Raw genomic sequence first — 26,527 nt, forward strand, 5'->3', positions numbered from 1 at the left:
CCCCAGACAGAGAAACAAAGAAAACGAGGCCTTTCAATACTCTGGTCGCCACCTAGCCTGGAAGGTAATGGAATAGCCGCCTAGGCTTGGAAGTGCACCTCACGATCTCTCGTTCCGTCCCTCGGAGTGAACCTGTCCCATCCCGCTCCCTCCCTTCCAGAAAAAAAGGCCTAGTCAGTTTCACGCTGGAGGAGGTGACCCAGAGATGTCCCCTGTCATACCTTGCACCCCTCTGGAAGCCACGAAGCCCACTCAGACTCCGCCTGTCCCCACCCCTTCCTCACCCAGGGCAGCCCCCATCCTGCTCTGCGTTTAACCCCCGCTCTGCTCTGTTACTCTAATGAAATATTACCTGCGGAAATAGTTGGGGTGAGGGGCGAGGCCCAGAGGAGGCTAAAAATAGAAGGGGTGGGTGCGTTCGCGAAGTTCGGTGATAAGTGGGCCTGTGTCCTACCTCAGCGGCCAATAAAATCTCCGGCATCCGAAGCATCTCTAAGAATTGAGAGGGTGAGGGATGAGTCAAGGAGGGTGGTTGTAGTTGAGAGGTGAAGGAGGCGAGGTCCGAGCAACTTCGAGTCTCACTTCCTACTCTGGGGTCCTGGGGACACCCGCTGCGACCCCAGCCCAGCTCTGGGAAGTGGAGAGCCCCACCCTGAAGTCGTCCAGAGAGGACTTGGGAGAAGGGGATCCCGAGGAGGGGCAAGTGCTGGGCCCAGAGAGGCCTAACACCCAGGTGCCTTGGAAACAGGTATAGCCACCCATTTATCATTTATTTAAAAACGAACTACGTTGTGAATAGGCACAGCGTGCCCTACAGTCTGAAGTCAGAACCCTCTCAGGCTTTCTCCAGACCTTAAAGCCACCTTCTTGTATAGGATACGTGTACAACTTATTTTCCTCACCCTTTCTCACTCCTTCCCCAACTAACGCTAAGTAAGCTCTTAGTTCATCTGTACTGTAGGAAAATAACGGTTTTTTTCCTTTTTTTTTTTTTTTAACTGTTGATGGTCATAGCACTTTGGAAGACACAAAAGTGTAACGAAGAAATAAAGATCACCAACCATCCTGAGGTTGCCACTATAGATATTTTGATACATTGCTCTGTGTGTGTGTGTGTGTGTGTGTGTGTGTATGTATGTGTGTGTGTGTAGAGAAAGAACGAGAGAAAGAGAGAGAGAGACGGATAGGAAAAGCAAGAATAAGAATTGTTTATTGCTTTAAATCTTGCTTTTTTTTTTAAAAAAAAGGAAATCACCTACCTTTATAATGTAATAATTTTACATTCTATTAAATATTCTTCAAAAACATGATGATTGTCTATTATATTCCAGATCTGAAATATTTCAGACCATAATTCCAGAGTATAGGTATAATTGAACATAATTTAACAATGTGATTGCTAGAATTTTAGGCAATTTTCAATTTCCTGCTACTATTTATCTGTTTGTATTGCTCTTTGTCAGAATCTTTCTTTCCTTAAAATAATGCCTACATATAGAAAAACTGAATAAAAGTATATGGATATTTTACAAGTTCTTGATACATAATGTAAAAATGTTCTTGCCAGTGAGGTGTTTAGGAAAGTGCGTTAATCTTCAGTCAATAAACAGACGCAATATTAGTCATCAGGTATGTGAAAATCAGAATTTAGAAAACTGTAGTTTTTTTTTAAAGCTATTCAATATTATAATTATATGTTTAGAAAATGAAACTATACCCATTGTTTATATTATTTAAACTGTAGAAATAAAGCACCACAAAAACTTTTTATGAGGTTGGATTTTGTAGCAGAGAGAAGGATTCTCTGGCCTAGGGTGTTTTAGGATGGACTGGGGCAAGTGAGATTGTCATGCTTCTCAAAAAGGACTAAAGGTTTTAAAAGAGCAAAAACACTGGGCCAAATGTTCAGCCTTCCTTTAAGAAGGTATTTTTGAGATGATGTAGATCACTTTACTATCAGGTGTCATTCACATGTTGGGAAAATGGTTTAGCTTAACCCTACCGTGTTAGTTACTTGTGATGAACTAACATGTAATTAGCAGACCTGTAAAATACTGTTGGACATAGACAGCAATAGGCTGTGTTGTTGTTACCTTAGGATGAGAATGGACTTTTTAAAATTCAAGAGTCCCCAAAGAAGTAAGTGAATATTAAGTCTTGATGTCTGAAAGAATTATTGTTCATTTAGAACATAATACAAGCTAGGGATCATGTACACATTGGGAATAATGGTTTATGCTAACCATATAGTGCTTACCTTGAGAGGACACTATGCTGTTAAAGGAGTGGAAAAACCCTAAGAGTTCCCACGTAACAGTAAACAAATAAATATTTAATTTCAGAAAAATATGACTAGTCTGTAAACACACCAAGGTAGAAGTAACGAGTCAATTAGTGTAATTCATCAGGCACGTGTGGATAAGAAACTAGTAATGTGGAATTTTATTATATACAGTTTCCAGTTATATAAAAAAAGTCATAATGAACATGTTTGCAAAACTCTAAAAATATGTTAAAATAATAACACCTTACAGGTCTGCGTTAGTATTAAATAATTCATACAAGTTAGTTTTTAGCACTGTTGCTCTCAAGGAATTGTATGAGTCCCAACATAATTACCACCCATATATATTCTTAAATCAGTATAACCACAGACATATATTAATGTGAAATATATAATTACCTGTTACTTATAATTAATACTTCCAGATGTTTGTATATGTGTAAAATTTCATATATGAAGTTGGAGAATTGCACATATTTTCAAAACATATTCTATTCTAGCTACGTCATGTGTTCTGTCTTCAGATATTTGCTGAAAATTGGGCTTTTCACATAGTCAATGCATGTAAAAATAACTTTCATTCCTGAAAATTGATTTATACCTAAATAACAAGAAATAAATGGCTATTTTCAATGAATCTATCATTTTTATATTTTTAACACTTATACAATAAATATATTATAAAATGAATATTTCTCTAACTTAAAATAAGCAAAATATTATATTATGTATTCCTAAAATAGAAATCACATAATTATAGTATTTACATAGATTAAATTTTTCTACTTTGTTACTCTAGAGTTTTGGATGCAACTTAATAATTTGAATAAAATAACTTTATATAGAGAATAATATTAAAAACTAAGATATTCAAAAACATATCATAGTGGCTAAATGCTTGCTGGTACGGATAAAGCACCGTTTTAAAAAAAATGGATCCTGTTAATGTTTTAAAATGAACTGAAATCAAGACCAGCAACATGCCTTGAAATTCTTTACAAGCTCCTTCTACTAATTCCAAAAAAAACTCTGAACTTCAATAATAATATGAAAAAGAAAATGTGTATTTTCCCTATAAATTGTTTGTAGATTTTTGCCAATAGAAATTGAGGCACCTGATTAAACACTGATAGTGTTAACAGTTTTACATTTACATGTCAAAAAGTCTATTAACGTTACAATAAAAAATAATTCCCCCTCTGCTGACCTTTGCTTTTTCAAAACACATATTCATGGGGAAATAATGCCACGAGGAAGGTCACAAAAATGAAGCCTCATTAAATTGTTTTTGGATTCATTATCCAAGTTCTAACTGGGACTCTATATATTGTAACTATATATATATTTCAACTATCCTGGTCATAGGAAATTACATCGACTATGTAAAGATTTATCTTCTGTGGGGACAAAACTACCTAGAATTCTGTCTTTCAAGAAGTAGGCCTCATTTGGGGCCTGTTAATTGGGGCCTGAGATGACTAAAATATGATCGGTGTGATCCTTAGACTCCCTACTGTAGTTCTGTCTTCTGCTAAACATACGGGCATTGTCCCAAGTACTTAGATACACCAGGCCGCTAAAGAAGAAACCTCCATCTCACTGAGAAAGTCTGACTCTCCATTGACTGCAAAAGCAAGTGATTTGCTCCTCTTAGCAGTTACTGATCCTTCGATCAAGATCAATGTTACTATTTCGGGAAGTCAAACTCTGTGCGAGCCCGCACCCTCAAACGTCCTCCACTACTGGAAGGAGGGAGGGTTGACCAGGCAGGAAGACTGAGGAGAAAAAAGGCGGCCTCCAGAATACTAAGACCGTTAGTGCTACTTTCCTCCAGGGCACAATAAAGTGCCTTAGAAATACACCTTGTGTGTGTGTGTGTGTGTTTACTGATTCCCACTCAGGAAATTCAGGAGTGACTGACTTCTAAAGTGGGTTTAGAATCTCCCGGTTTCCCCCAGAGTTTCACGGGATTTAGGAGGTGTGTGAAGGCGGCTCCGGGCTCCACATAATGGGAGAACAGCACCTCTAAGTAACTGTAACCCGTATGGAGAGAAAGTGGAAGGAGCCTCCACCCCCCCGAAACAACCTCCTCCAACCTCGTCCGGAGATGATTTATCTGTGTATTAGCTTACATCAAAGTCACCCAAGGGCCGATTGCGCCCGGGATTTTCGAGGCCTTTCCTACCTGGTCTAGGATGCGGTTGCTGCGCTCTGCGCTGGCTCCTCACTAGCATCAGCACGAGGTCCGCAGCGGCCCGCACAACCGGCGCTGCCCACTCACGCGCTGGCCGCGCGATCTGCACGACGAAAGCCCTGACTCGCGGCGGGCCGTACGCGCGCCGAATCCGCACTGTGATCAAGAGTCGGCGCACCATGTTCTTGCCGCCGCCGGGCTCGGCGGTCGCTGCGCCGCCTTTTGACTTCAGAGGTAGGCAGCTCGGCGCCCGCCCCCCGATAGCAAACTGAGACCCACGCGCCGCCCCCAGCCCATCCCCGCCCCGCACGCGCGCACCCGCCTTCCCTGCGCGCGCCCGCTCGTCCCCCACCTCCTCAGAGCCCAGAACCGTTCTGCGCCCAGCGCGCGCGGGAAAGGCGGGCTGAGGCGCCTGGAGGCGCGCGCGCGGGCAGCTAGCGTCCTAGGTTCCTCTCCCTCCCGCCCACCTCCTCTTTCCCGCCCTGTCCGCGTCCCCCCCGCCCGCGCCGCCACCTTCCCACCCTCCGCGCGGGCGCCCCACGCGGTGACAGCTCAAGGTCCTGACGCCACAACGCATCTCCAGGCAGCCCGCCCCCTCGCAACATCCGTCACCTGACCCTGCCATATCAGGAACCGCCGCGGTCCAGCTCGCGTCCCTGCTTCCCTGTCCCCCTTCCTTTATTCCGCGCTCCCCACGCTGGGGGTTCTTCCTTTCTCCAAACCGGATTATTTAAAAGAGAAAAAGAAAGAAAAAAAAAAAAAGCAAATTTATCTCATGGGTCTATCCGCCATTCAGGAGGCTGGATGTCAGTTTTAAAAGAAATGGCGCTATGCTCCACTTCTCGATTTGGGAAACGAGCGAAATTAAAGGAAACTGCTGCGACATCTGGACACTGCGTGGCGCTGGCGCCGCTGGGGCGGCGGGCCCCGCGCCGGACCAGGTAGGCGGAGCCGAACCCCAACCCCTGCTGGATCGGGGCGCCCCTTCCCCTGCCTGCTCCCCGCGTTGCGGAGGGCTCTGGGCTAGGCCAGCAGTCCATTCACCAGGCAATTTTTATTTTCGGTTTTAACATCCCGCTCAGCGAAGCATCTGAACGCTTCTTCCTCTTTCCTCCTGCCACGGTGCTCCCCTCCCCCACGGCTGCTCCCCGCTCTCCTGTTGTCCCCGCGTCCACTGGTCTTTCCTCCCGCAGCCTCCTCCTCCTCCTTCCGCCCGGCGCTCCGACACCCTTCCCTCTTGCTGCCTGACTCTTCAGCGTGGTCCCTCTCCTCTCTCCTCCCCTCCTCCCTCTTCCCCCTCTTTTCTTCCACATCACTGACCCTTTCTTTCTGGACACCCCCCCGCCCCCCCGCGCTGCTGGGGTCCACTCGGCACAGGAAAAGCGGGGGAAGGAAAGGGAAGAGCCGCATAAAGGAGGGGTGAGTCGAGGACACGGAGGCGGCCTGAGGACACGCAGGAGCCGGGTTCCAGAGCGCAGACTGACGGGTCCCGGCTGTCGGGCTGGATGGAGCTTTGGCGCGGGTTCGCCGGCTCCCCCGAAGGCGAGTGGTCGAGCCCAGGACGCCTCTTTCAGGCGGGCGGTGCTGACCCGATGCCCCAACTTCCCGGGCCTGAAGTCAGTCTCGATGGGCCGAGAGCCTCGCGGGCTGGAGGCGCGGCCTGGCCGGCCCGGCGTGTAAGAGAGGATGTGGGACTAGGCCCAGCCTTCGGAGCCTGAAAGGTGGCCCGCCTCGAAGTGGCTTCTTCCACTTGTGGCCGAGCCTACTGGCCGAGCTGCAGGAGTGGATCCGTAGCGAGACAGACGACAGGTCCTATGAATCAGACGCCAAGCCTCTCGCTATCTGGAGGAGGCAAGTGAGGCTTGGATGGTGCAAGCCACCGAACTGTAACCGAGAGACTGGGTCCAGCGGCACGCAGGCTGCTTCCACTCCCCACCCCTCACCTCCGCACAGGACGTAGCCTCCTGACCCGCCGGCTGGAGTGAGACTTAGGGAGCAGGCTTAAATACCCACTCTAAATAACATTTACAAATGCACCTCTCCCCTCTCCTGTAGGACTCCCTCAGAATTTACGGAACACCCAGGCGCCGTGCTGAGGCTGCTTGCCGCTCCTCTGTGACAGAACGAATGCGCTTTCTGGCTCTTCACAAGGCTAGCTCCTACTCCTTCAGGTCGCTTCTCAGGTATCCCCCCCCCCGCCCCCCTCAGAGGCTCTTTCTCCAGGCACCGTATTTTTTTTTTCCCCTAAAGCACTTACCATACAGAAGTTATCATAAGTAATTGTTTACTTGTTTGTCTGTCAGTAGTTAGTATGTAAACTCCGTGGAAGGCGAGTCTTGCTCGGTCTTGCACCACACCTATGATTCCCCTCCTCCCCCCCCCCCAAAAAAAACCTCATAGGAGAGAGATGGACTAGTAAAAACATACAATTATAATGAGGGGATTTCATTTTATGGCAAACAGAAGAGGGGTACTTTAGGAGGTGGGGGATCAGAGAAAGCATCCTGGAGGGGAAATGCTGCCCAGTTTCAGCACAGTATCATTTAAGGACCCTGGAGAAGTGGAAGAGAGAAGGGTTTCCTGGACCCAGGCAGAGTTACTAGCTGTGGCAGTAAACCATGGTGCGTGAGGGTGAGAAAACCTGTATTACACATTTCTTGAAATTATTAGTCAGGGTTCTCTAGAGACAAAACCAGTTGTGTGTGTGTGTGTGCGCGCTTGTATGATTTATTTTAAGGAATTGGCTTACCCAGTTGTGGGGCTGGCAAGTCTGAAGTCTGCAAAACAAGTAGGCAGGCTGGAGACCCAGGGAGGAGTTGATGTTGCAGTTTTGAGTCAGAAGGCAGCCTGGAGATAGAATTCTTTCTTCCTTGGGCAACCTCTTTTCACTTAAGGCCTTCAACTAATTGGATGAGGCCCACACAGATTATGGAGGATAATCTGCTTTATTTAAAGTCTATGGATTTAAATGTTAATTATATCTAAAAAAATACCTTTACAGCAATATCTTGACTGGTGTTTGACCAAACAATTGGGTACCACAGCCTAGCCAAGTTGACACATAAAATTAAACCTCACATTATCCTATTATGCCTGAAAGGTCTGCTGAGCCTCAGTTTCCCAACCAAGTTTAAATTCTGGGATCTGTCTGTATTGATTGGGCCTGTATAGCTTAACCTATAACCATTTCCTCTCCGCCCAAACTTGTTCTGGGGATAAGGGGAGTTACCCACTTCAGAGGAATGCCATTTGAGTAAGAGCACTGAGTAAGATTACTATACAGTAATCTCTGTGTTCAATGAATATAAAATTTAAAACTTAAACTCCATCTTGGTTTTCCCCTGCTACCCAACACCTGTGTTTTGTTAGTTGTGGTATGCAGGGGAATTCTATCTAATTTTAATATTAGACTAAGCAAAATACAATTATGAAGATGAATCTTTAGCAACACAACTAATTTGTGGCATTCCAAACACGTTTGGAATTCCAGATGACTTTGGCTTTGTGTTCTTCAAGAACAGTATGATCAAGAGCTGAGCAGTGTTATTTTTGCACACTTTCGCTTGTATTACTTATCTTCACAGCGGCTCTTTGAATTTGGGATTACTACCCTATTTTACAGGTGAGAAGACTGAGGCCTAGAGGCACTGAAATCTTAGATACTTTATAGCCAGCAAGTGCCAGGGCTGGAATCATTAAGAAGGTCTTTGGACTAAAAGCCTTGTGCCCTTTCTGTTGTACTAAACAGAGTCAATAGGAAGTGAGCTATTGATGGGTCAATTTTGCAGAAAAAGGATCATTGAATGTCGGAGCTTTTCTTTGCTCTCTTCCTTTGGCCTAAAAACTGACTTGGCAGATCTGAGTTTTTGAATGGAGGAAAATTATTTCCTATATTTTAAAATGATTTTCTATTTTCGATCAGCAAATTCAATCCACAGGCAGAGATAGGAGAGGGCATTTTACTAATACCTTGTCTGTGCCACGCCACCCAACTACCCCCTAGCCGTGATGTCCTAGGACACTAGCTTTTTCCCTCAGGTATCTCTTTTTTTCTTTTTTTTAACATCTTTATTGGAGTATAATTGCTTTACAGTGGTGTGTTAGTTTCTGCTTTATAACAAAGTGAATCAGTTATACATATACATATGTTCCCATATCTCTTCCCTCTTGCATCTCCCTCCCTCCCACCCTCCCTCTCCCACCCCTCTAGGTGGTCACAAAGCACTGAGCTGATCTCCCTGTGCTATGCGGCTGCTTCCCACTAGCTATCTATTTTATGTTTGGTAGTGTATATATGTCCATGCCACTCTCTCACTTTGTCACCGCTTACCCTTCCGCCTCCCCATATCCTCAAGTCCATTCTCTAGTAGGTCTGTGTCTTTATTCCCGTCTTACCACCTCAGGTATCTCTTGATTATCAAAATTCTGTGAGAAACTTCCCTAATATTGCACATGCTCAAACTAAAAACCCCAAAGGTATAAGACATAAAACACTAGAAGATTTTAAAACTATTATTTGAACACATATAAAATATTAATTTATAGAATATATAAATACATAAATAAGTAAAAAAATAACCCAGTAGAAAAGTTAGCGAATAATATAATGGGCAGTTTAGAGTAGAGGATATTCAAATAGTCAGATGGTCAAAAAATTATGAAAATATATTCAGTTTTACTGGTTAGTAAAGAAATGTAACAAAAACACTGACATATACCTACAGGTGTGGCAAAAATAAAAAGAGTGATAACATTGGCAAAGTTGTCAGAAAACAATCTTCTTACATACTGTTGTAACTTGGTACATTCACTTTGGAAGGCAACTTTACAGTATTTATTAAAACTGTATGTGCATATACATACCCTTTGACTCAGCAATTCCACTGAGTTTATGTATGCAAATATACACATACATAAATAGATGTATGGAAATATGTATACTGTTTATGTAGTGTGTATATATGTATGGAAAGAAATACATATTACATATGCATGTATATATGTATTACCCTTTGACTCAGCAGTTCCACTCCTATAACTCATCTAAGTATGAAAAGTATATATGCATATATACATGTATATATATTATTGAAGATATACACATACACACATATATATACATACATAAGTATGGAAAGATTTTACACACACACATATGTGCAGACATACATGGTATGTGTGTGTTTGTGTGAGAGAAAAAGAGAGAGATGTACCTTTAGCCTCAGCAATATCACTTCTATAAATTGCTACAGATTGCTCATACAAGGATGAAAAAAAGGTTCTTTATAGCAGCATATGTAGTAGCAAAAAAAAAAGAGAAATAATTTACATGTTTGTCAATAAGAGACTGGTTTTAAAAAATTTGGGTTTATCCATAAAATACAAAACTATGCAGCTATACAAAAAATGAAGTGCACCTTTATTTCCTAATGCAAGTTGTCAAAGATCTACTATCAAAAAAAAACAAGTTGCAGAATGGTTTCCTAAATGTGTGTGTTGGGGCAGGGCTGTTTACAATTATGTGTACCTATATTTCTGGGAAGTTGATTAAAACTTTTTAAAAATAGTGGTTACTCCTGGATAGGGAGAATGGTGGATAGGGAGGTTTCAGGAGATATTAATTCTGTTTACTTTCTGTACTGTTTGAAAGTTTACCATGAACAAGAATTTCAGAGTAACAACTATGGAAATTTTTGGCTCCAAAACTAGAGATTCTAATTTTGTAGTCCTGAAGTTGGTCAGTGAATTCAAAATTTAGAACATGAATGATTGAGAGCCAGGGTTGAGAACAACTTCCCTATATGTTGGTCTCAAATGACTGATGGGGACAGCACCATCATTGTACAGATATAATAAATACCTGGGGGTGAATGTAAAATGAAATGTCATGTAATTTTTCCCTAGAAAGGGGATGACATTAAATTCTTCTGTTCAAGGTGGGATTTAAACAGATAAAAAGGCTCCTGCAGCTCTGGAATGGATCCATATATGATATCTCTAACTGTCCAAGGCAGTCTAGACATTAGAGAGTAGTAGAGGATGACAAAATATTTTAGGCAAGTTTATAGCTTATAACTCTAAGGTGGCATATTGGGAGCAGATATAGGAGACTGTACAGGGTACTGCTGTGCCCTAGGAAAGGTGATAGAGCTTAGTACTCATAACCCACAGACAGAATGAGAAGCCATTGGATATAAATATTTCCAACATTCACCCTTCAGAAGAACACTCTGTGTGTTGTCATAATCTGTTGACCTATCTGTGGCTTTGTGAACAGAAAAAATGTTTACTGTTTTATGTTTATATGTTATCTCTTATAAACATATTATAAAATACATAATGACACACACTGAAATTATTTACAACTTAATTTGATAAGGAAAACAAAATGCAATTATTTATACTATGAGATGAGTGAAAACTGAAGAACAATGAATAACCTTTACCTATCTGGTTTAGGACTATACTGAAAGCCACCCAAACAGCAGACACTCATGACTGGTTCTGACTCCCACTCTTATCCACAGCTCAGTACCTATTATTTGGTCAGAAGAAAGTGGAATTCTCAGGGAGACCCAGTTTTCAGCTAAGGCAAGGGGATGAAGAAATTTGTAAAGTGAGAAGAAGGTAGAGTGGCGTTTGGTTAAAATGAAATGGAGACCCTGAGGTCACACAAGAAAGGGTTCAAAGGAAGTAGCACCAATCCTTTCATAATGTAGAGTATTCCAAAGAGAAGATAGACAAATAGTTTATGCATTTTGGGAGAAGGCCAAATTTGAAAGGGAAATGAGCCATGGTTTAATTACTGTAATTGCTCTTAAAGTTTTCACTTTAACTCTGTTGTAAAACATTTTATGTGCCAGCACTGACTCTATAGATCTACTGGAGGTCTAATGTCAGGGGCTTCTGAATGAGAAGGGCATTAACAGGTGTTTGGGGTTCCTTTGTAAATTTCCAATAAAACGTAGATATCTGTGAGACAGTCTGTGTATCATCTTCATAGTTTTTTTTCCCCAGAAAAATCTTTGGTTTATATTGATTTCAAACTTCAAATTATAATACAAGTCGGCCATTTCAGGAGGGCAGAGAATGAGATGAAAAGAAAGTAACAAAAGGAATAGAAGGAGGAGAGGCATCGTGGTGTTTTGTGGAAGATGGATCAGTAGTTTAACAGAATTAATCAAATAAAACCAAAACAAACTGCTTATGGTCTACACGCTGGTGGGGTTTGTGAAATATTCCCAGGCCTGAAATAATGGGAATCTGCTCATTCCCTACTGTCTTGATTTTCTATAAAACTTTTCTCAGGATCAGCTTTTACAAATGGTAGGAGTCCTTTTTGGCCTCTTGAATTCCTCACTCAGACTTTAATAGCATTCCTTCCATAAAGGAAAAAAATACTTTATAGAAATGGTAACTTGTATATATCATCCCTTTGTTAATTATGTAATACAGGAAATTTTGCTTTGAAGCCAGTGCTACTAATGAAATAATATGTAACTGGCATGGATTACATATTAAGCACAGTAATATAAATCAACATGTATTGATATTGAGGTGATACAGAGCTCTTCCCTGACCAGCTGGTTCTTACTATCACCCAGGCAACATTTAGGGACCTAAAACTTCATGGAATCCAATGGAAACAAACAAGAAAGAACGGACCTTTAGAAATGGGTCTGTAAACTCCACAGCAGCTATTTACAGAGAGTTATTCATCTTCTAATGACTTTTCTACATATTTTAGCATTCTTGTGCCTTTGCACTTTCTATTCCTTCCAATACCCCCAACATTTTTTCTTGGTTCCAACTCCTATACCAACCTCATTTAGGTCAGTATCACTTGTTATATGTTTACTTAAAAAACACTGTTTCTTTCAGAGCATTTACATTAGTTTGTAAACACCTACTTCAGCATTATTTTAATAAATTTATTGGGTCTACCTGCTTATCTCACTTAAAGAAGTGAATTCTTTTGGTGGCTATGAGTCACATGAGAGAAATGCAAAATGCAACAGAAAAAAAAAAATCAGAGGTAAGACGAAGTAAGAAAGAGCTTAAAATTAAACTACATATTTATTTTGCAACGCATCTTTTCTGTGCTAGTTTCCACAAACTTGTTGGTATCTTCTCAACTAACTGGTGGAGGTGGTGCTTATGAAGATCCCCCACCCCCCAGGACTCCAGAATTTAAAAATGCATCTCTTCTCTCTATTCCTTTATATAGCTTTTCTTGGCTCAGACAAGCAAAATGGCAAAATCATTACTAATAAAATATAAGACCCCATTACAGTCATGTATGCAACAAACTTATAAAGCGATAAAACTTTAGTGATGGTAGGGAGCTTAGAAGTAATCTAGTCCAACTCCCATCTTTTATAGATGAGGAAATTGGGGCTAATCATGTCACATGATTTCGTAGGTCATATATTGAATTAGCTGAAGAACTAATACCAGAACCCAGGTTTTCTACCTTCCAATCAAGTCCTAATTTCTCTCTGCTTCATTCCCTCTTTCTTCCCTTGGATTATAAATAGAACAGGAGAAGATATTGAAAGTATTGTGATTCAACTCTTGTTGCTCCTTCAAGTAACTTTTAAAATTAAAATGTTCTTATTTTCTTATGTATTTCTCCCCCTTCCCATATTTTTAAGCTTGGTAATTGAACACTGTGAAATTATGCCAACCTAAAATTTATTCTTCAAGTTTTCACAAGATAATGAAATAGTTTGTTGATAGTGAAAACTTAGTAGTCATGTCAGATTTTGGTTATGATTAGCTGCTGACATAAATAACAAAGCAGACTTCTTAGTCTGCTAAGAAGATGACTGTAGATGACACCAGCTTTTGCATTTGTTTCAGAAGGCAGTCCACAAGAGTGCTTCCAATATTATTTCTATCATTTTTGAAGATTACTAATTCTACTTGATCTTTTTTCTTTTCTTTTTTTTTGGTAGAGTGGCAACGTCTTGAACATTGGAAAAATTACACCCTATCATAAAAATAATCAGCCTCTGATAAAGCATAAAAGGAAAATAAGCATTTCTTTTGTTTTTTTAAAATAATTGATACTTGCAGAGGTGGTAAAAAAAAATCCCTATTCATTATTACATATTAACACACAAGTAGTTTGTTTTTAACATTTCCCATAAAGGAAGGACAATATAGAATCTCAATGTGGTTGGTCTAAGTAAAATTAGTTTTATTTATTTGCTGAAGGTCAGTTACCTAGCTTCATAAAATGAACTAATTTGGTCCTGGACACCATATTCATATTGCTTTTGTCATAATATAGAAATAAAATATCATAAAGCATTCCTATGAACACACTTTCCCAAAGCCATTTGGAGCTGTATGGATCTTGAGCTCTCTGTTTGAATCTATTTCATTCCTTATATCTGAAATTACTAATTTTAGCCATTAGAACACAGGAAATTTTAAATAGATTTTGCTTTCATAGTAAATCATCCTTGTTTTCTCATCCATTCACTCAGCTGAAAAAAATATAAAAATGAGGTCAAATTAATACATTATTGAATTCTGAATTTATTTCACTTCCAGATCTTACAATGAAGGTCAGGTAGTAAGATGTGTACAAACCTTGATAATATTTTAGATTTAGATACAGAAATTAACATGTATATTTTTCTGTAATTGCAAAATAGAGCCAGAAGCAGGGCTCATGTATATAGAGCTATATTTGCTTGCATGTATCCTTCAAAGTGAAATCTTAAACAGATTTAACAGTATATACTTCTTGTGCTGCTGATAAAGCACATTGACCAAATCTGCCTACCAGGTGGATTTGAAATCTGAATTTACTTTTACATGTATTCATAAATTACTATTTCAGTGCAACCAGGTGGTACTTGATTTTCCAATAATGTGTGATGTTTTGGTTTTGCCAAATATATATATATATTATATATATATATAATATACATATATATAATATATATATATATACGGCTGTGGATCTCACAGAACCCTATACTACCCAACCACATTTTCTTGATTTAGTTTCCCTTAATATCAGGTTGTCATCAGATTCCACAACTTCTTTAAATTAGGAATGGAATCATGTTTTAAGCCAAAATCTTGGAGTCCAATCTCAATTTTTTTACATTAAACAGTGAAATATCAGTTATTCCAATGCTGTAATGTATCAAGCAACACTGGAAATTAAATCCCCAAACAGTACACCTTTAGTTTGTTCAGATATTAAGACATTCCACGAGCCATCATCATATATTTTCAACAGCTTTATATTCAATCTGCACTTTTAGCAAAGTCCTTTGGGAAATATCCCGAGATAATTTACTGGGTAAGTGCACGGATCTTCTGAAATACATTTGTAATATTTCATAGTTTGACCCCCTGAGACAGTAGTAAAGGAAACAGAAAATTTAACAAAGAAATAAATAGGTTAAGGATCAAAGTAATCTGGGCGTTGCCACTGTGCCATAGCTTCTCGTAAAAACTGTAGTTCTTCCTCACCTCTTTTCCAAGGGCCACGAGTTACTTTGTTATTTAAAGTCTCCGTAAGTAAGACTGCTACTGAAGAACCACCCAGAAGTACAAAATATCACGAAATCTTTTCAAGTGGCAATTTACAGGGGGCTCTCTGTATCCTACCGTTTATAGATTAAACAAATCGTTACAGTTAACGGCCTACCTACAGTTGCTCTCGCTACAATCCCCGACTTCAGTCTGTGCGCGGACTCTGCTGGAACGCCGCAAGAATCTCGCCTTGATTTAACAACAGCAAACGAGCGCCCCTCTCGGAGAGCTGTTCAGAACCACCTTGCCCTGGGGACTTTAGAATAAGCGGGCAAGTTCGAGGTGGCTTCCGGGTCCTCTCTTCCCCGTCACTATCCGGTGGAGCTGGGCGCGAGTCCCCAAGGCTTCCAGTATGGAGCGTTTTGCACGTGACCTGCTCTGCTCCGTGCAGCTTGTAAAGAGCCCACGACGACCGTCATCATTGCTTGGTCCTCCGTCTTCAGCTTTGCCCTCATATCCCCAGGGCCTAACGCCTGAAGTGGGGGCTTACAGGGGGGTTCCTTCAAGGTCAGTGGGGCGAACGTTATCACCTGCCTCCCACCCGAATGCCAGTCACCGCCGCCTCCCACTCCGCCCCACCATCTTTTGTGTGAAGATTCGCAGCACTTGGGTTCCTTCGCGGATTTCTTCACGTGCCACTTTTCGCCAGAAAACCCTGAAAAATAAACCTGGGAATTCCACATTCGGCTCCAAAATCTCGCTGGAAATCCATTTGCCCCACCTCTCTGCGTTTCACTTCACGGTGAGTGTCGAGGGCTCCACCCAGAGAAAAAAAGAGAAAAAAAATTCCTTCCCGGTCTGCCCCTCCTTCCCTGCGGGGAATCAGGTCGCCCAGGAAGACTTCCGCCGCTCCATGTTTGCAGACCTCATTGAACTAAGTTGGGGTGGGGAACTGGAGAGAAAAGAAAAGTCGTTTGGGGCGGCTGTGTGCACGCGCCATCAGTCTCCCTCGGCCGCGCGCAGGTAGCGGGCGACGTCGCGGTGGCCCCGCTCCTCAGCCAGGTCCACGGGCAGGCGGCCCCAGGCGTCGCGCACGTCCAGCCGCGCCCCGGCTCGGTGCAGCGCCGCCAGCGTGTCCAGGAAGCCCTCCCGGGCCGCGTCGTGCACGGGTCGGGTGAGGGTGGCGGGGTCCGCGCAGTTGGGGTCCGCACCGTGGAGCAGCAGCAGCTCGGCCACGCGGGCGCTGCCCATCATCATGACCTGCCGGAGAGAGCAGAGCGGTCAGGACCGGGGTGGGGGCAGATAGAGTCTTCTCAAAGAAATACCTATTCATGATCCAGAGGCTCTTACAAGCCTCAGGAGTCTAGTTAAGCTTCATTTGCTGACGCAATACCATCCCCCCCACCCCGGCCCCAGCCCCGGCCCCAGCCCCAGCCCCAATTATACTCTACTCAGCCCTAATTAGTTCCATTTTATTCTCCAAACGTGGGAAGACAAGAAAGAGCTGATGATAAACTGCTTATCGCCGTTGTGGGAGATTTCTTTAAAATTTCCATTGAAACAGGGGAGTCTATTTTGTTAAATGATTTATGGGTGGAGTTAAAAGACTTTTAAAGTCTTAAATTATTTTCCTTTTTCTTCCCTCTACCCCAGCCATAATCCCAGTCTAAAAAATTTACTAGGCAGTCAGCTGATATATTTATTTTAGAAGTTAAGAGCAGTGCTTTAGGAGAGAAAATAAGAAACAACTAAGTCTAAAACAAGGTTTACTTTGTTTAGTTCTTGCAGTAAATCCCTTGTGGAAGGCGTTTGCTTTTCACTGTTGTATATGTCTCTGCTCATAAAGGGAATACAGTCCCACAATTGGAGCCAAAATTGGAGATAGAAGGGAAAAAGTAAAGTCATGCATAGTTTTATAAGATGATGAAAACAAATTGTTTTTAATGAATGGTTCACCACTTTTAATATTTAACATTATAGATAAAGGCTAAAGTTTAGAGGATAATATATTTGAGGTAATGTAAAATAAACACTATATTTACATTGTACAGGATTTTATAATGTTGAATAGTAAACATTTCGCTATCTAAAAAAGAGCTTGGATCTTAGCAGTCACATCAGAGCAATGCATAATTTAGAAAAAGGATGTTTTGGAGCAGTAATCCTATAGTATCCATTTGTGTACATGTACATTATGCAAGTATTTACTTTCTTATTTTAACAATAAAACAATTTTTAAAATGTTTATCCATTCAAGTTTCCAATTTCCTTTATTTTTTTAAACATCTTTATTGGAGTATAATTGCTTTACAATGGTGTGTTAGTTTCTGCTTTATAACAAAGTGAATCAGCTATACATATACATATATCCCCATATCTCCTCCCTCTTGCGTCTCCCTCCCATCCTCCCTATCCCACCCCTCCAGGTGGTCACAAAGCACCAAAGCACTGAGCTGATCTCCCTGTGCTATGGGGCTGCTTCCCACTAGCTATCTATTTTACATTTGGTAGTGTATATATGTCCATGCCACTCTCTCACTTCATCCCAGCTTCCCCTTCCCCCTCCCCGTGTCCTCAAGTCCATTCTCTACATCTGCGTCTTTATTCCTGTCCTGCCCCTAGGTTCTTCAGAACCATTTTTTTTTAAGATTCCATATATAATAAAATAATTTTTGATAATTATACATAATGTTGTTATATGTTCTTGTGAGTTTATGTTTTAAAATGTATCACGGAATCAAAAGATAGTACGCAAAATTTTTTTGTTTGTTTCATGGATATTAAAAACATCTATTTCCTCCCTTAGAAACCATGATATGATTTCTATTAGTGATGTAAAGGGCATTTCATACATAGAGAAGAGGGGGAAAAGTGGTTCTTAATATCTCAGAATATGGTGAATTAAAAACGACAAACCTCTTTCTACAATTAATATAATTTGAAGTCTTTAAGAGCTACTTTACATATTGTTGCTGCTTTAAACAATCCGTCATTTCTTCCAATATTTTCTATGAATTCAAAATGAATGAATACATATTTTCTTTAAAATCTACACAATTAACAAGATTCCTTAATAACGGCTTGGTTCTGGAAGGTGATTGTGAGGTGAATACGAAATATGACCATAATAGTCAACAGTAAAACACAAAACATTACCTTAGATTTTAAAGAAATTAAAAAATATATTTAGCACTAAAGTGGGATTAATAGTTAAACATATTGAATAAATGAATTTTAACAATGAAGAGGCTAATTGTTTATGAAGACCCTTTGCCATTTAACAAAGCTGCAGCAAATGCTTATGTAATCCAAGCATTCAGTATAACTAAACAAAAATATATAGAAGCACATTTTTTTCTTATGTAACACTCAAGAGACACTGCTAACATAAAAAGAATTAAGTATTGTAGTTGAGGAATCCTGTCTTTTTTCTTTGTATTCAATTCGTCTGTATGAGGAAAGAATACAAAATTTCACATCACAGCTTAAAGATTCAGGGTGATTTTTTTTTCACGTGCTGTGATTTTGTATGATTCCTTAAATTCAATCCAAATTGTGTACCTTGTAATTTAATTATCTCTATCGTTGAAAGTTGACCGCTGTTTGTTGAAAGACAAACAGATAAGACAAAACAATTTTCCTTCCCAAATAACCTCTTTTCCCCCTTTCCTCTCCAGTTGAACCTATCCCTTGCATCTCTTATGAAATGGGAGAGGGGATATTGGTCTTTTTTCCCTCATTAAAAAGAAAACCAAACAAGTAGTGGGGTTTCCAATACCTTTCTTTAGATTTTTTTGTGGGTGAAAACCTGCTTTACAACTGAGCTCAATACTCCAGCAAGAGAGACAAAGGTCTAAGTCGGTGGAGATCTCAGTCCCCAGCCGCTTCCCACGGAGGCCGCGGGGCCGTGTTTGTGCGCCCCCTGCCGGCGAGGCCCGGGGCCCCCAGCTACCTGGATCGGGCGCCTCCCGAAGCGGTTGAGTCTGTTGGGATCCGCACCGGCTTCCAGGAGCTGCCGCACGGCCTCCACTTGCCCCCGCGCCGCGGCGTTGGAAAGGCCCGCATCACCGCCGCCACCACTGAGCATGCCCTTGTCCTCCTCGCTCACTTCGCAGCCCCCAGGCGCAAAGTGTCCCGGATAATCCACCGCTGGCCGTGAGCTTCGCAACACGCCCCACCCCCCCCTTCCCACCTCGCCCTAGCGGGCTCTCCCCACTAGGAAAGAGCTCAGTTCAGCTTCAGTCCCCTTTCGCCGTCCTTCTGCGGCTTGGAGGGTCCGTCCAATGGCCGAAAGGCCCGTAGTTAAGCCAGGCTTTTCCCGGATGGCTCCCAGGAAAAGGCCCCTCGCGCAGCCGCAACGTCGCGCGAATCCACTCTGGCCGCAGAGTGGGCGCGCGTTGCAGCGTCCTCACCGCCGAGCTACACTCTGGCGGAGTGGAGAGCCGGCAGGGACTGAGTTCGTTTCCAGCTGGGCAGTCGGGCTGGGTGCTTCCCACCTCCTTAGGCTCCGCCCCCTGTCCGTTCGGGCATGTCCCACTGTGTTGGCTTGGAGGCCTGGCAGGCAGCTGACGTTACAGCCGCGAGGCTAGGGGCCAGGAAGAGCAGCCCAGAAGGTGCCTGGCCGCACGCGCCAGACACCGCAGAGCGGAGCCTGCTGCGCAACCCGCTGCGGGGTGTCCAGCAATCCTAGGCTACGTTTTTTGGAAAGGTCGAATCAGTGCACTCAGCCCTTAATCACCTCCCTCCAGCAGGCGGAGCAGAGGATTTCTATTCCTTCCGTCCGGACCAGCTGGTTTCACTAGGAGAAGTTAGTCGCTCCCTGTGTAATCAAAAGGCGGAGAGAAAGACATTTAAAATAACCTCGTCTCTCTTAAGATGTCTTAAAGTGACAGCTCTGCACCTGTCATGCTGGTTAAATTCATCCCCAGGCGGTACTTGAACTTCACTAGCTTCACGTCTTGCATCAACCTTAGCAATTTGTGTGTGTGTGTGGGGGGGGGGGGGTATCTTCCTACTTGAATGAGCCAAAAATCAGTCTAAGTGAAAAATCCTGAGAATCCTGCTTTGAATGTGCTTTTTATTCTTTTCATCTCTGAATTATGGATACAATCCTAAAACAAAACAAAACAAGAAAAACGAAAAGACATCTCTCACACACAGCTAGTTTGAGATTGAGAGTTATAGCTTGGTACCTCACTTAAAAGTATAAATATATATTTTAAGAATCTGAGATCCCAGTTTCATGATATTTGAACAGTCTATTTTTGTTTGCACTCTTACCTATTTAAACCCACCTCAGCAAGTATTTGATTTCCATTTATCATGGGTAATAAAGGAAATTATGCAGTAATAATGAAACATAATAAAACAGGGATGTGGTTCTGGACCTGTCATTAAACAGGCTGAACCTGTAATTAAACCCACTTCTGAAGATTTAAAGGCCAAGTGCTTTGCTTTTCTTCCTAATCTTCCTCAGTGAGTTTGTATTAACATATGCATTGCTTTTAAGGTTAAAAAAAATTACAGGTGGTGCTCTACTGAAATAGGAAGAGAACCACAAGTTAGGAATCTGTTGCCTGAAAACTTTGGTGAGTAGCTACATGAGAATGCTCCTAACATTTAACAGCTCTTATCTATAACATCATTTTTGGTTTAGAGTGCTGAGAAACACAATCTTAAAGGGAGGGCAATTGCTTGCTTACTCACAAATGAGAGACTCCACATGTTTCTTTTAGCATATCTTAGCTTGGATTCCCCTCCTCCCAATCCACTGTAGAATAAAGAAGAGCTCTTTACAGACAGGGTAGGGGGTGGCATGGAAGTGGTGGTTATGGCTAAAGATTTGCTGACTGAGCCTCAACAGAGTTGAAATTAACCTGGATGGGGAAGGGAAGGGGGCAGCATTAATAACAATTTTTCTCTCTCTCACCACACCACATTTCTTAGTTTTCAGGTTCTTAATTCCTCTACCTTTCACTCTTTTTTTTTTTTTTAACATCTTTACTGGCGTATAATTGCTTTACAATGGTGTGTTAGTTTCTGCTTTATAACAAAGTGAATCAGTTATACATATGCATATGTCCCCATAGCTCTTCCCTCTACCTTTCACTCTTATTTGAATCTCCACTCTTATCTAGGAAAAAAGTCTTTTTATTTGTTGATGATGATTCTATTCTGGTCTGGCCAGAAGTAGAAGTCTACTGCTGGGTGAAAAGCATGGATGAGCTGTTTTTGTCTAGTCTTAGAGGCCAGTTCCCATGCACAGTGTATTGGGGATTACAGGTGTGCCAGTTGAATGGGAGAAGGAAGAGAAAAGATGGACGGTAGAAAGCCAGAGTCTTTGAAATGAATGGCATTGCTTCTTTGCCAGTTACCTGGAGGGGCTGAGTCACTAGACTGATATTGGTGGGTGTGGTGGCAAATGGACCTAGTCAAGAATATCTTCATCAGAACAGCCTGATTACTGTGAAATTTAGTGCACAGCCAAATGCAACAAGGCAGGTTGCCTTTTAAAGGAGTATTGTTGGATCTTCCCTCTAATGGATTCAGTAATTAAATTTAGTTCAACAAAACTTAGTTCAGCATATCCTATAATGCAGTTCACAGTTGGATAAGATATGGGTCCTAGATTTTAAGAAACTCTCCCTAATGGCATTTAAACCAACAAATAGAGTTTCAGAATCAATGCACTCCCTATCAAAATTCCAGTGGCATTTTTCAAAGAAATAGAACAAATAGTACTAAAATTTCTATGGAACCACAAAAATCCCCAAATAGCCAAAGCAATCTTGAGAAAGAAAAACAAAGCTGGAGGTATCATACTTTCTGATTTCAAACTACATTACAAAACTACAGTTATTAAAACAGTATGGTATTGGCATAAAGACAGATACATAGATCAATGGAACAGAACTGGGAGCCCAGAAATAAACCCACACTTATGTGGCCAATTAATTTATGACCAAGGAGCCAAGAATATACAATGGGGAAAGGAGAGCCTCTTCAATAAATGGTATGGGGAAAACTGGACAGCCACATGCATAACAATGAAACTTGACAGCTATCTTATACCATACACAAAAATTAACTCAAGATGAATTAAATACATGAAAGTAATACCTTAAACCATAAAACTCCTAGAAGAAAACATAGGCAGTAAGCTCCTCAACATAGGACTTGGCAATGACTTTTTGACTCTGACAACAAAAGCAAAAATAAGTAAGTGGGACTACATCATACTAAAAAGCTTCTTCACAGAAAAGGAAACCATCAACAAAATGAAAGGCAACCTATGAATGGGAGAAAATATTTCCAAACCATATATCTGATAAGGGACTAATATCCAAAACGTATAAAGAACTCATACAACTCAGTAGCAAAAAGACAAGCAATCCAATTAGAAAATGGGCAGAAGGTCTGAATAGACATTTTTACAAAGAACATACAGATGGCCAACAGGTACATGAAAAGATGCTTAACATCACTAATCACCAGGGACATGCAAATCAAAACCACAGTAAGATATCTCACACCTGTTAAAATATCTATTATCAAAAAGACAAGAAATAATAAGTGTTGGTGAGGATGTGGAGAAAAGGCAACCCCTGTGCACTGTTCGTGGGATGTAAATTGATGCAGCCACTGTGGAAAAAAGTTGGTGTTTCCTCAAAAAATTAAAAATAGAACTACTGTATGATCCAGCAATTCCACTTCTGTGTATTTATCTGAAGAAAATGAAAATACTAACTCAGAAAGACATATAAATTATTTACAATAGCCAAGATATGGAAACAACCTGTGTGTCCACTGATGGATGAATGGATAAAGAACTTGATATATATATATATATCAGCCGCAAAAGACTGAAATCTTCCCATTCATGACAATGTGAATGGACCTTGAGGGCACTATGCTAAGTGAAATAAGTCAGACAGAGAAAGACAAATACCATATGATCTCTTTTATATGTGGAATCTAAACAAAAACAATCCCCCACCCCCCAAGAAACAAAAGAAAAATAATCAAGCTCATTAATACAGAAAACAGATTGGTGGTACCAGAGGCAGGGGGTGGGGGTGTGTGAAAAATGTTTGAACTTTCTCTCTTTTTTAGTTTAAATAAATGTAGAAAACGTATTTCCCACTTTTATTGTAATAACAGTCTCCTCTTTCTCAGCTCTATAATTTCTCCTTTGGTATATTCTAATTTGAAGTCTAGTTCACCCCTACAGCAAGTCAGAATACTTGTGAAGGTTAGGGAGACAACTACAGCCCTTGCTAGTGCAGCTGGTTACAAAGCCACTACTAATAATCCTTGTCTCCCTCTTCAACTCCCTTTCTAGATTCCCTCACTCTTAGCACATCTAGTTATCTAAGTGTCTAACTTAGTAGGTTAAGTAGACCCCCATTCCTGAGAGTTGTGAGCTAGTAACCATGCTCTTTTCAGACCATGGCTGGTATACTTGTCCATTTACTATCACAATTGGACAAATAAATATCGAGATATTCCAGTGGGTTACCTGGATATCAAATGCTTTTTTCCTGAATGTTTCTAGATTCAGAAGCCCTATCTTTTCCTGATAAACATGATCAATTATCCTCTTTAGGAGAGATGACTCCTTTACTTCCTAACTGGTCTCTTAGCATGAAGAGCCTGAAGTGATTGGGCAGCATCTAGAGCTTAAATGGGACTCTTCCAACAGCTCATGGTAAAATTGTTCCCTCTATATGAACCAAGATTTCCAGGCCACAGATATTAGAATTGTAAGGATGGAAAATATGAATTCCTCATGTGGATTACAAAATATGATAAAAAGAGCCACTCCTGGCAATGGTCAGAGAGGTAGTGATGTCTGGGTTCCAGAGGAGGGCCATCCAGGATGAAATAGAATCCTAGTTCTTGAACAGAACAACAGAGGAAACCTAGGTAAAGTTTCAGGTTTCCCAACCAAAATGAGTTCAGGATAGAATTTACTCTTATGAGAGTTCTGTCCTATGACAAGACAGCATTAGGATTGAGGAACTGAAGGAAAGGCTACTAGCGATGGATAATCAAGGTACTCAAGAACTCAGATGTAAAACAACAGATTATATGCAGATTTGCTTTTTGAAAAGGTAGACGTAGGGATGGATGAAAACAGTGCTTGAATATACTACTACTACTATGACTATTGCTACTACTATTTAAGTATACAACTCTAAAATGAATACTTGTATGACTGCATAAAAATATGGCTGCATGAATTACAAATCCAGTTGAGCATGAAAGCTAAGATCATAAATTTTCCTTAAACTGAAATGAATTTCCCTGGCCTAGTCTTCTGAAACTGCATGCTTCATCAGCATAGGTAGATATGACATGGTGGAGAAGAGAGGAAGAGTGGAGTGGGTACAAGCTGGCCAGTGCTTAAAAAATAAAAAAGGCTCCTAGGCTTTAAGAAACTCTTTCTAGTGACACTCAAAATTAACAAATAAAGAGTTTCAATTTAATGTGATAACTTTACTGAGAGATACATCTACAGGGTACCTTGGAAGTAAGAAAGAGGGGAACTTAAAAAGTGCAGGGAATTTCCTTAGAGGGTTGCAGCTGAAGAGAGTCTTTAAAGAATGCATTGAAAATTAACTGTTTCCTATGTTCTTGCTTTGAGCCTTGGATTTCTCTAAAACGTAACAGAAAGGTTAGTAAAATATAGCTTGAGCCAATATTTGAGCCACCTTCTTAAGTGGTGGGTATGGGCAAAGTGTCTAAAAAATAATAACTATTTGAAGTTGATAAGATGGAAGAGAATGGTTGTTGTTGTTGAAGGAGACATAGTAAAGAATGTTAAGATAGGAAAAAACCCAAAGAGCAGAAATATTGATAATCTTCCCAGAGGCAGATATGTGAGCTGCACTGGACAAATTGACTGGAAAAGAACTTTGGGCAGGGAAAAACTTTGCCAGGGGTATGCGTGGTTACTAGCACCACGGACAGCGCTTCTCTATTAAGCAAAATCTGGGTGGTCCTAACCCACTCCAAACTGAGAATTCCTGAAGAATCTTCAAACTTGATTTTCCAAGGCCTTTTTCTCCGCTGAAATTTAAAGGAAACTACATGGAAGCTCAGTGGACTTCTTTACAAAACCAACCTGCTCAACCTGGTTTCCAAATATTATTGGATTTTCTAATATTCTCTATGTAAAGAGTATTAAATATCCTCTATGCTTAAAAGATGAGAGGAGAAATTACACTTGTCTACTCTGTTCCAAATGTTTTAAAGTATTATTTTATTTAATCCTCATAAAACTCTTATGCAACATGCACTCATATCTCACTTTTACAGGCAAGACAAAAGAGAAGTTAAGTCACTTGCATACTAGCTAATCATTGCTGGAGGTGTAGTCTAACCTGTGTGGCTTCAGAGCCTCTACCATTTACACTACATAGGGTTTTTAGCAGCTGTCATTGTAGGCTTAACTGGAAAGAAAACACAATAAACTAGTTTATAATTATTTTTCAGTCTACACTGTGTTTTCCAGATGGCTCACCTCACAACACATCCTTAATAGACTTCAAAGGTGACTTTTCACACATAATACAATAGCACATTTGTCTTGGACAATAGAGTGAGATAATGAAACGTTTTACCTCTTCCTGAAACCCAGCTGTCTCTAGGGTGAAACACAACCTGTTGTTAATGCTTTAAACACATTTAAGAGATGAAATGGATGGGAACATAGTGGGCAATTGAAATTTGGAATAGTCACAGCTCTGCCTTTTAATAGGGCGGATTATTTACAAGTGAGAAGGGAGAGAAAGTAAACGGTAAATTGGCATAGAATTTAGGAGGTTAATAGAAGAGAAGGGATAGAATCAGTTTCAATATTATAAATAATTCAGATCCCTAGTGAAAATGTTTATATTCTAGTTGGTGAAACTATATATGAACTCACTATAAAAGTGTGAATAAAATCAGCTGAGTGACCAAGAGAAGTAGTTCCATAATCATGTCCTCACTTGTGTGTGTGTGTGTGTGTGTGTGTTTTGGTTGGATCTAAGACAGTGATTCTAAGTTGGGAGAGAAAGAAATTCAGAATCATTTTCGTGGCTTTTTCAAGCTATGTATGACCCCCATCTCACCAGGAGGCTTGATTCTCTCCATTTCATCAGTTGAGATTTATTGCTCCAGGATCCACAGTATAGCTCCTTCTATATCTCCATAAATGGTTCTAAGTCTAATTGAATGATGGACATATACATCATTTTAGCATCTGTATTAGTTTTCTAGGGGTGCCATAACAAAATTCCACAGACTGGGTGGCTTTAACAACAGAATTTTATTTTTTCAGTTTTGGTTTTCTCTCCTTGGCTTGCAGATGGTCTCTCTCCTGCTGCCGCTTTACATAGTCGCCCTGTGAGCATGCAAGCTGCTGGTGTCTCTTTAGTGTGTCCAAATTTCCTCTCCTTATAAAGACACTAGTCAGATTGGATTAGGGCACCCCCCCCTCCCAACAGCCTTATTTTAACATAATCACCTTAATGCCCTACCTTCAAATACAGTCATTCTGAGGT

General features: G+C 41.0%; 2 protein-coding genes across 8 annotated transcripts in view; one reads left to right on the forward strand and one right to left on the reverse strand.

Moving 5' to 3' along the window:
- The window catches only part of CDKN2B (cyclin dependent kinase inhibitor 2B), a 39,569-nt gene extending 19,937 nt beyond the window's left edge, over positions 1–19,632 (reverse strand). The window contains exons 1-2 of one of the 3 annotated variants that reach the window (XM_082470533.1): positions 18,931–19,632; positions 14,005–16,238 (exon numbers count right to left, since the gene is read on the reverse strand). In XM_082470533.1, the coding sequence (XP_082326659.1) occupies positions 15,978–16,238; positions 18,931–19,065 (396 nt within the window). In that variant the 5' untranslated portion in view covers positions 19,066–19,632 and the 3' untranslated portion in view covers positions 14,005–15,977. Of the gene's footprint in view, positions 1–4,469; positions 4,610–4,830; positions 16,239–18,930 lie in introns of those variants that run through there. The other 2 variants (XM_082470531.1, XM_082470530.1) reach the window with 2 other exon arrangements.
- On the forward strand, positions 4,997–15,439 carry LOC309664766 (uncharacterized protein). 5 transcript variants are annotated; one of them, XR_014266024.1, is made up of 3 exons: positions 4,997–5,419; positions 6,534–6,661; positions 7,027–11,456. XR_014266024.1 is itself a non-coding variant. In XM_082470538.1 (3 exons), exons 1-3 carry the CDS (start codon positions 5,309–5,311, stop codon positions 15,235–15,237), a joined length of 342 nt encoding a protein of 113 aa, XP_082326664.1. In that variant the 5' UTR covers positions 5,015–5,308; the 3' UTR covers positions 15,238–15,439. The 5 variants fall into 5 exon arrangements, 3 of the variants coding, with proteins under 3 accessions (XP_082326664.1, XP_082326663.1, XP_082326662.1); XM_082470538.1 differs by lacking the exon at positions 7,027–11,456 and adding an exon at positions 15,123–15,439 and having other exon boundaries at positions 5,015–5,419; positions 6,534–6,649; XM_082470537.1 differs by lacking the exon at positions 7,027–11,456 and adding an exon at positions 15,123–15,439 and having other exon boundaries at positions 5,023–5,419.
- Positions 19,633–26,527: the final 6,895 nt, after the last annotated feature.

This window comes from Balaenoptera physalus (assembly GCF_965194825.1).
Source record: "Balaenoptera physalus genome assembly, chromosome: 7".
In the NCBI taxonomy this organism is placed as follows: Eukaryota; Metazoa; Chordata; class Mammalia; order Artiodactyla; family Balaenopteridae; genus Balaenoptera; species Balaenoptera physalus.

Coding starts and splice junctions, on each gene's coding strand:
- LOC309664766 (XM_082470536.1), top strand. CDS start 5,309: ATGCTCCACTTCTCGATTTGGGAAACGAGCGAAATTAAAGGAAACTGC. Junction 5,420..6,533: donor CGGGCCCCGCGCCGGACCAG/GTAGGCGGAGCC, acceptor CCTCTCCTGTAG/GACTCCCTCAGAATTTACGG. Junction 6,630..15,122: donor GCTTTCTGGCTCTTCACAAG/GCTAGCTCCTAC, acceptor TACCGTTTATAG/ATTAAACAAATCGTTACAGT.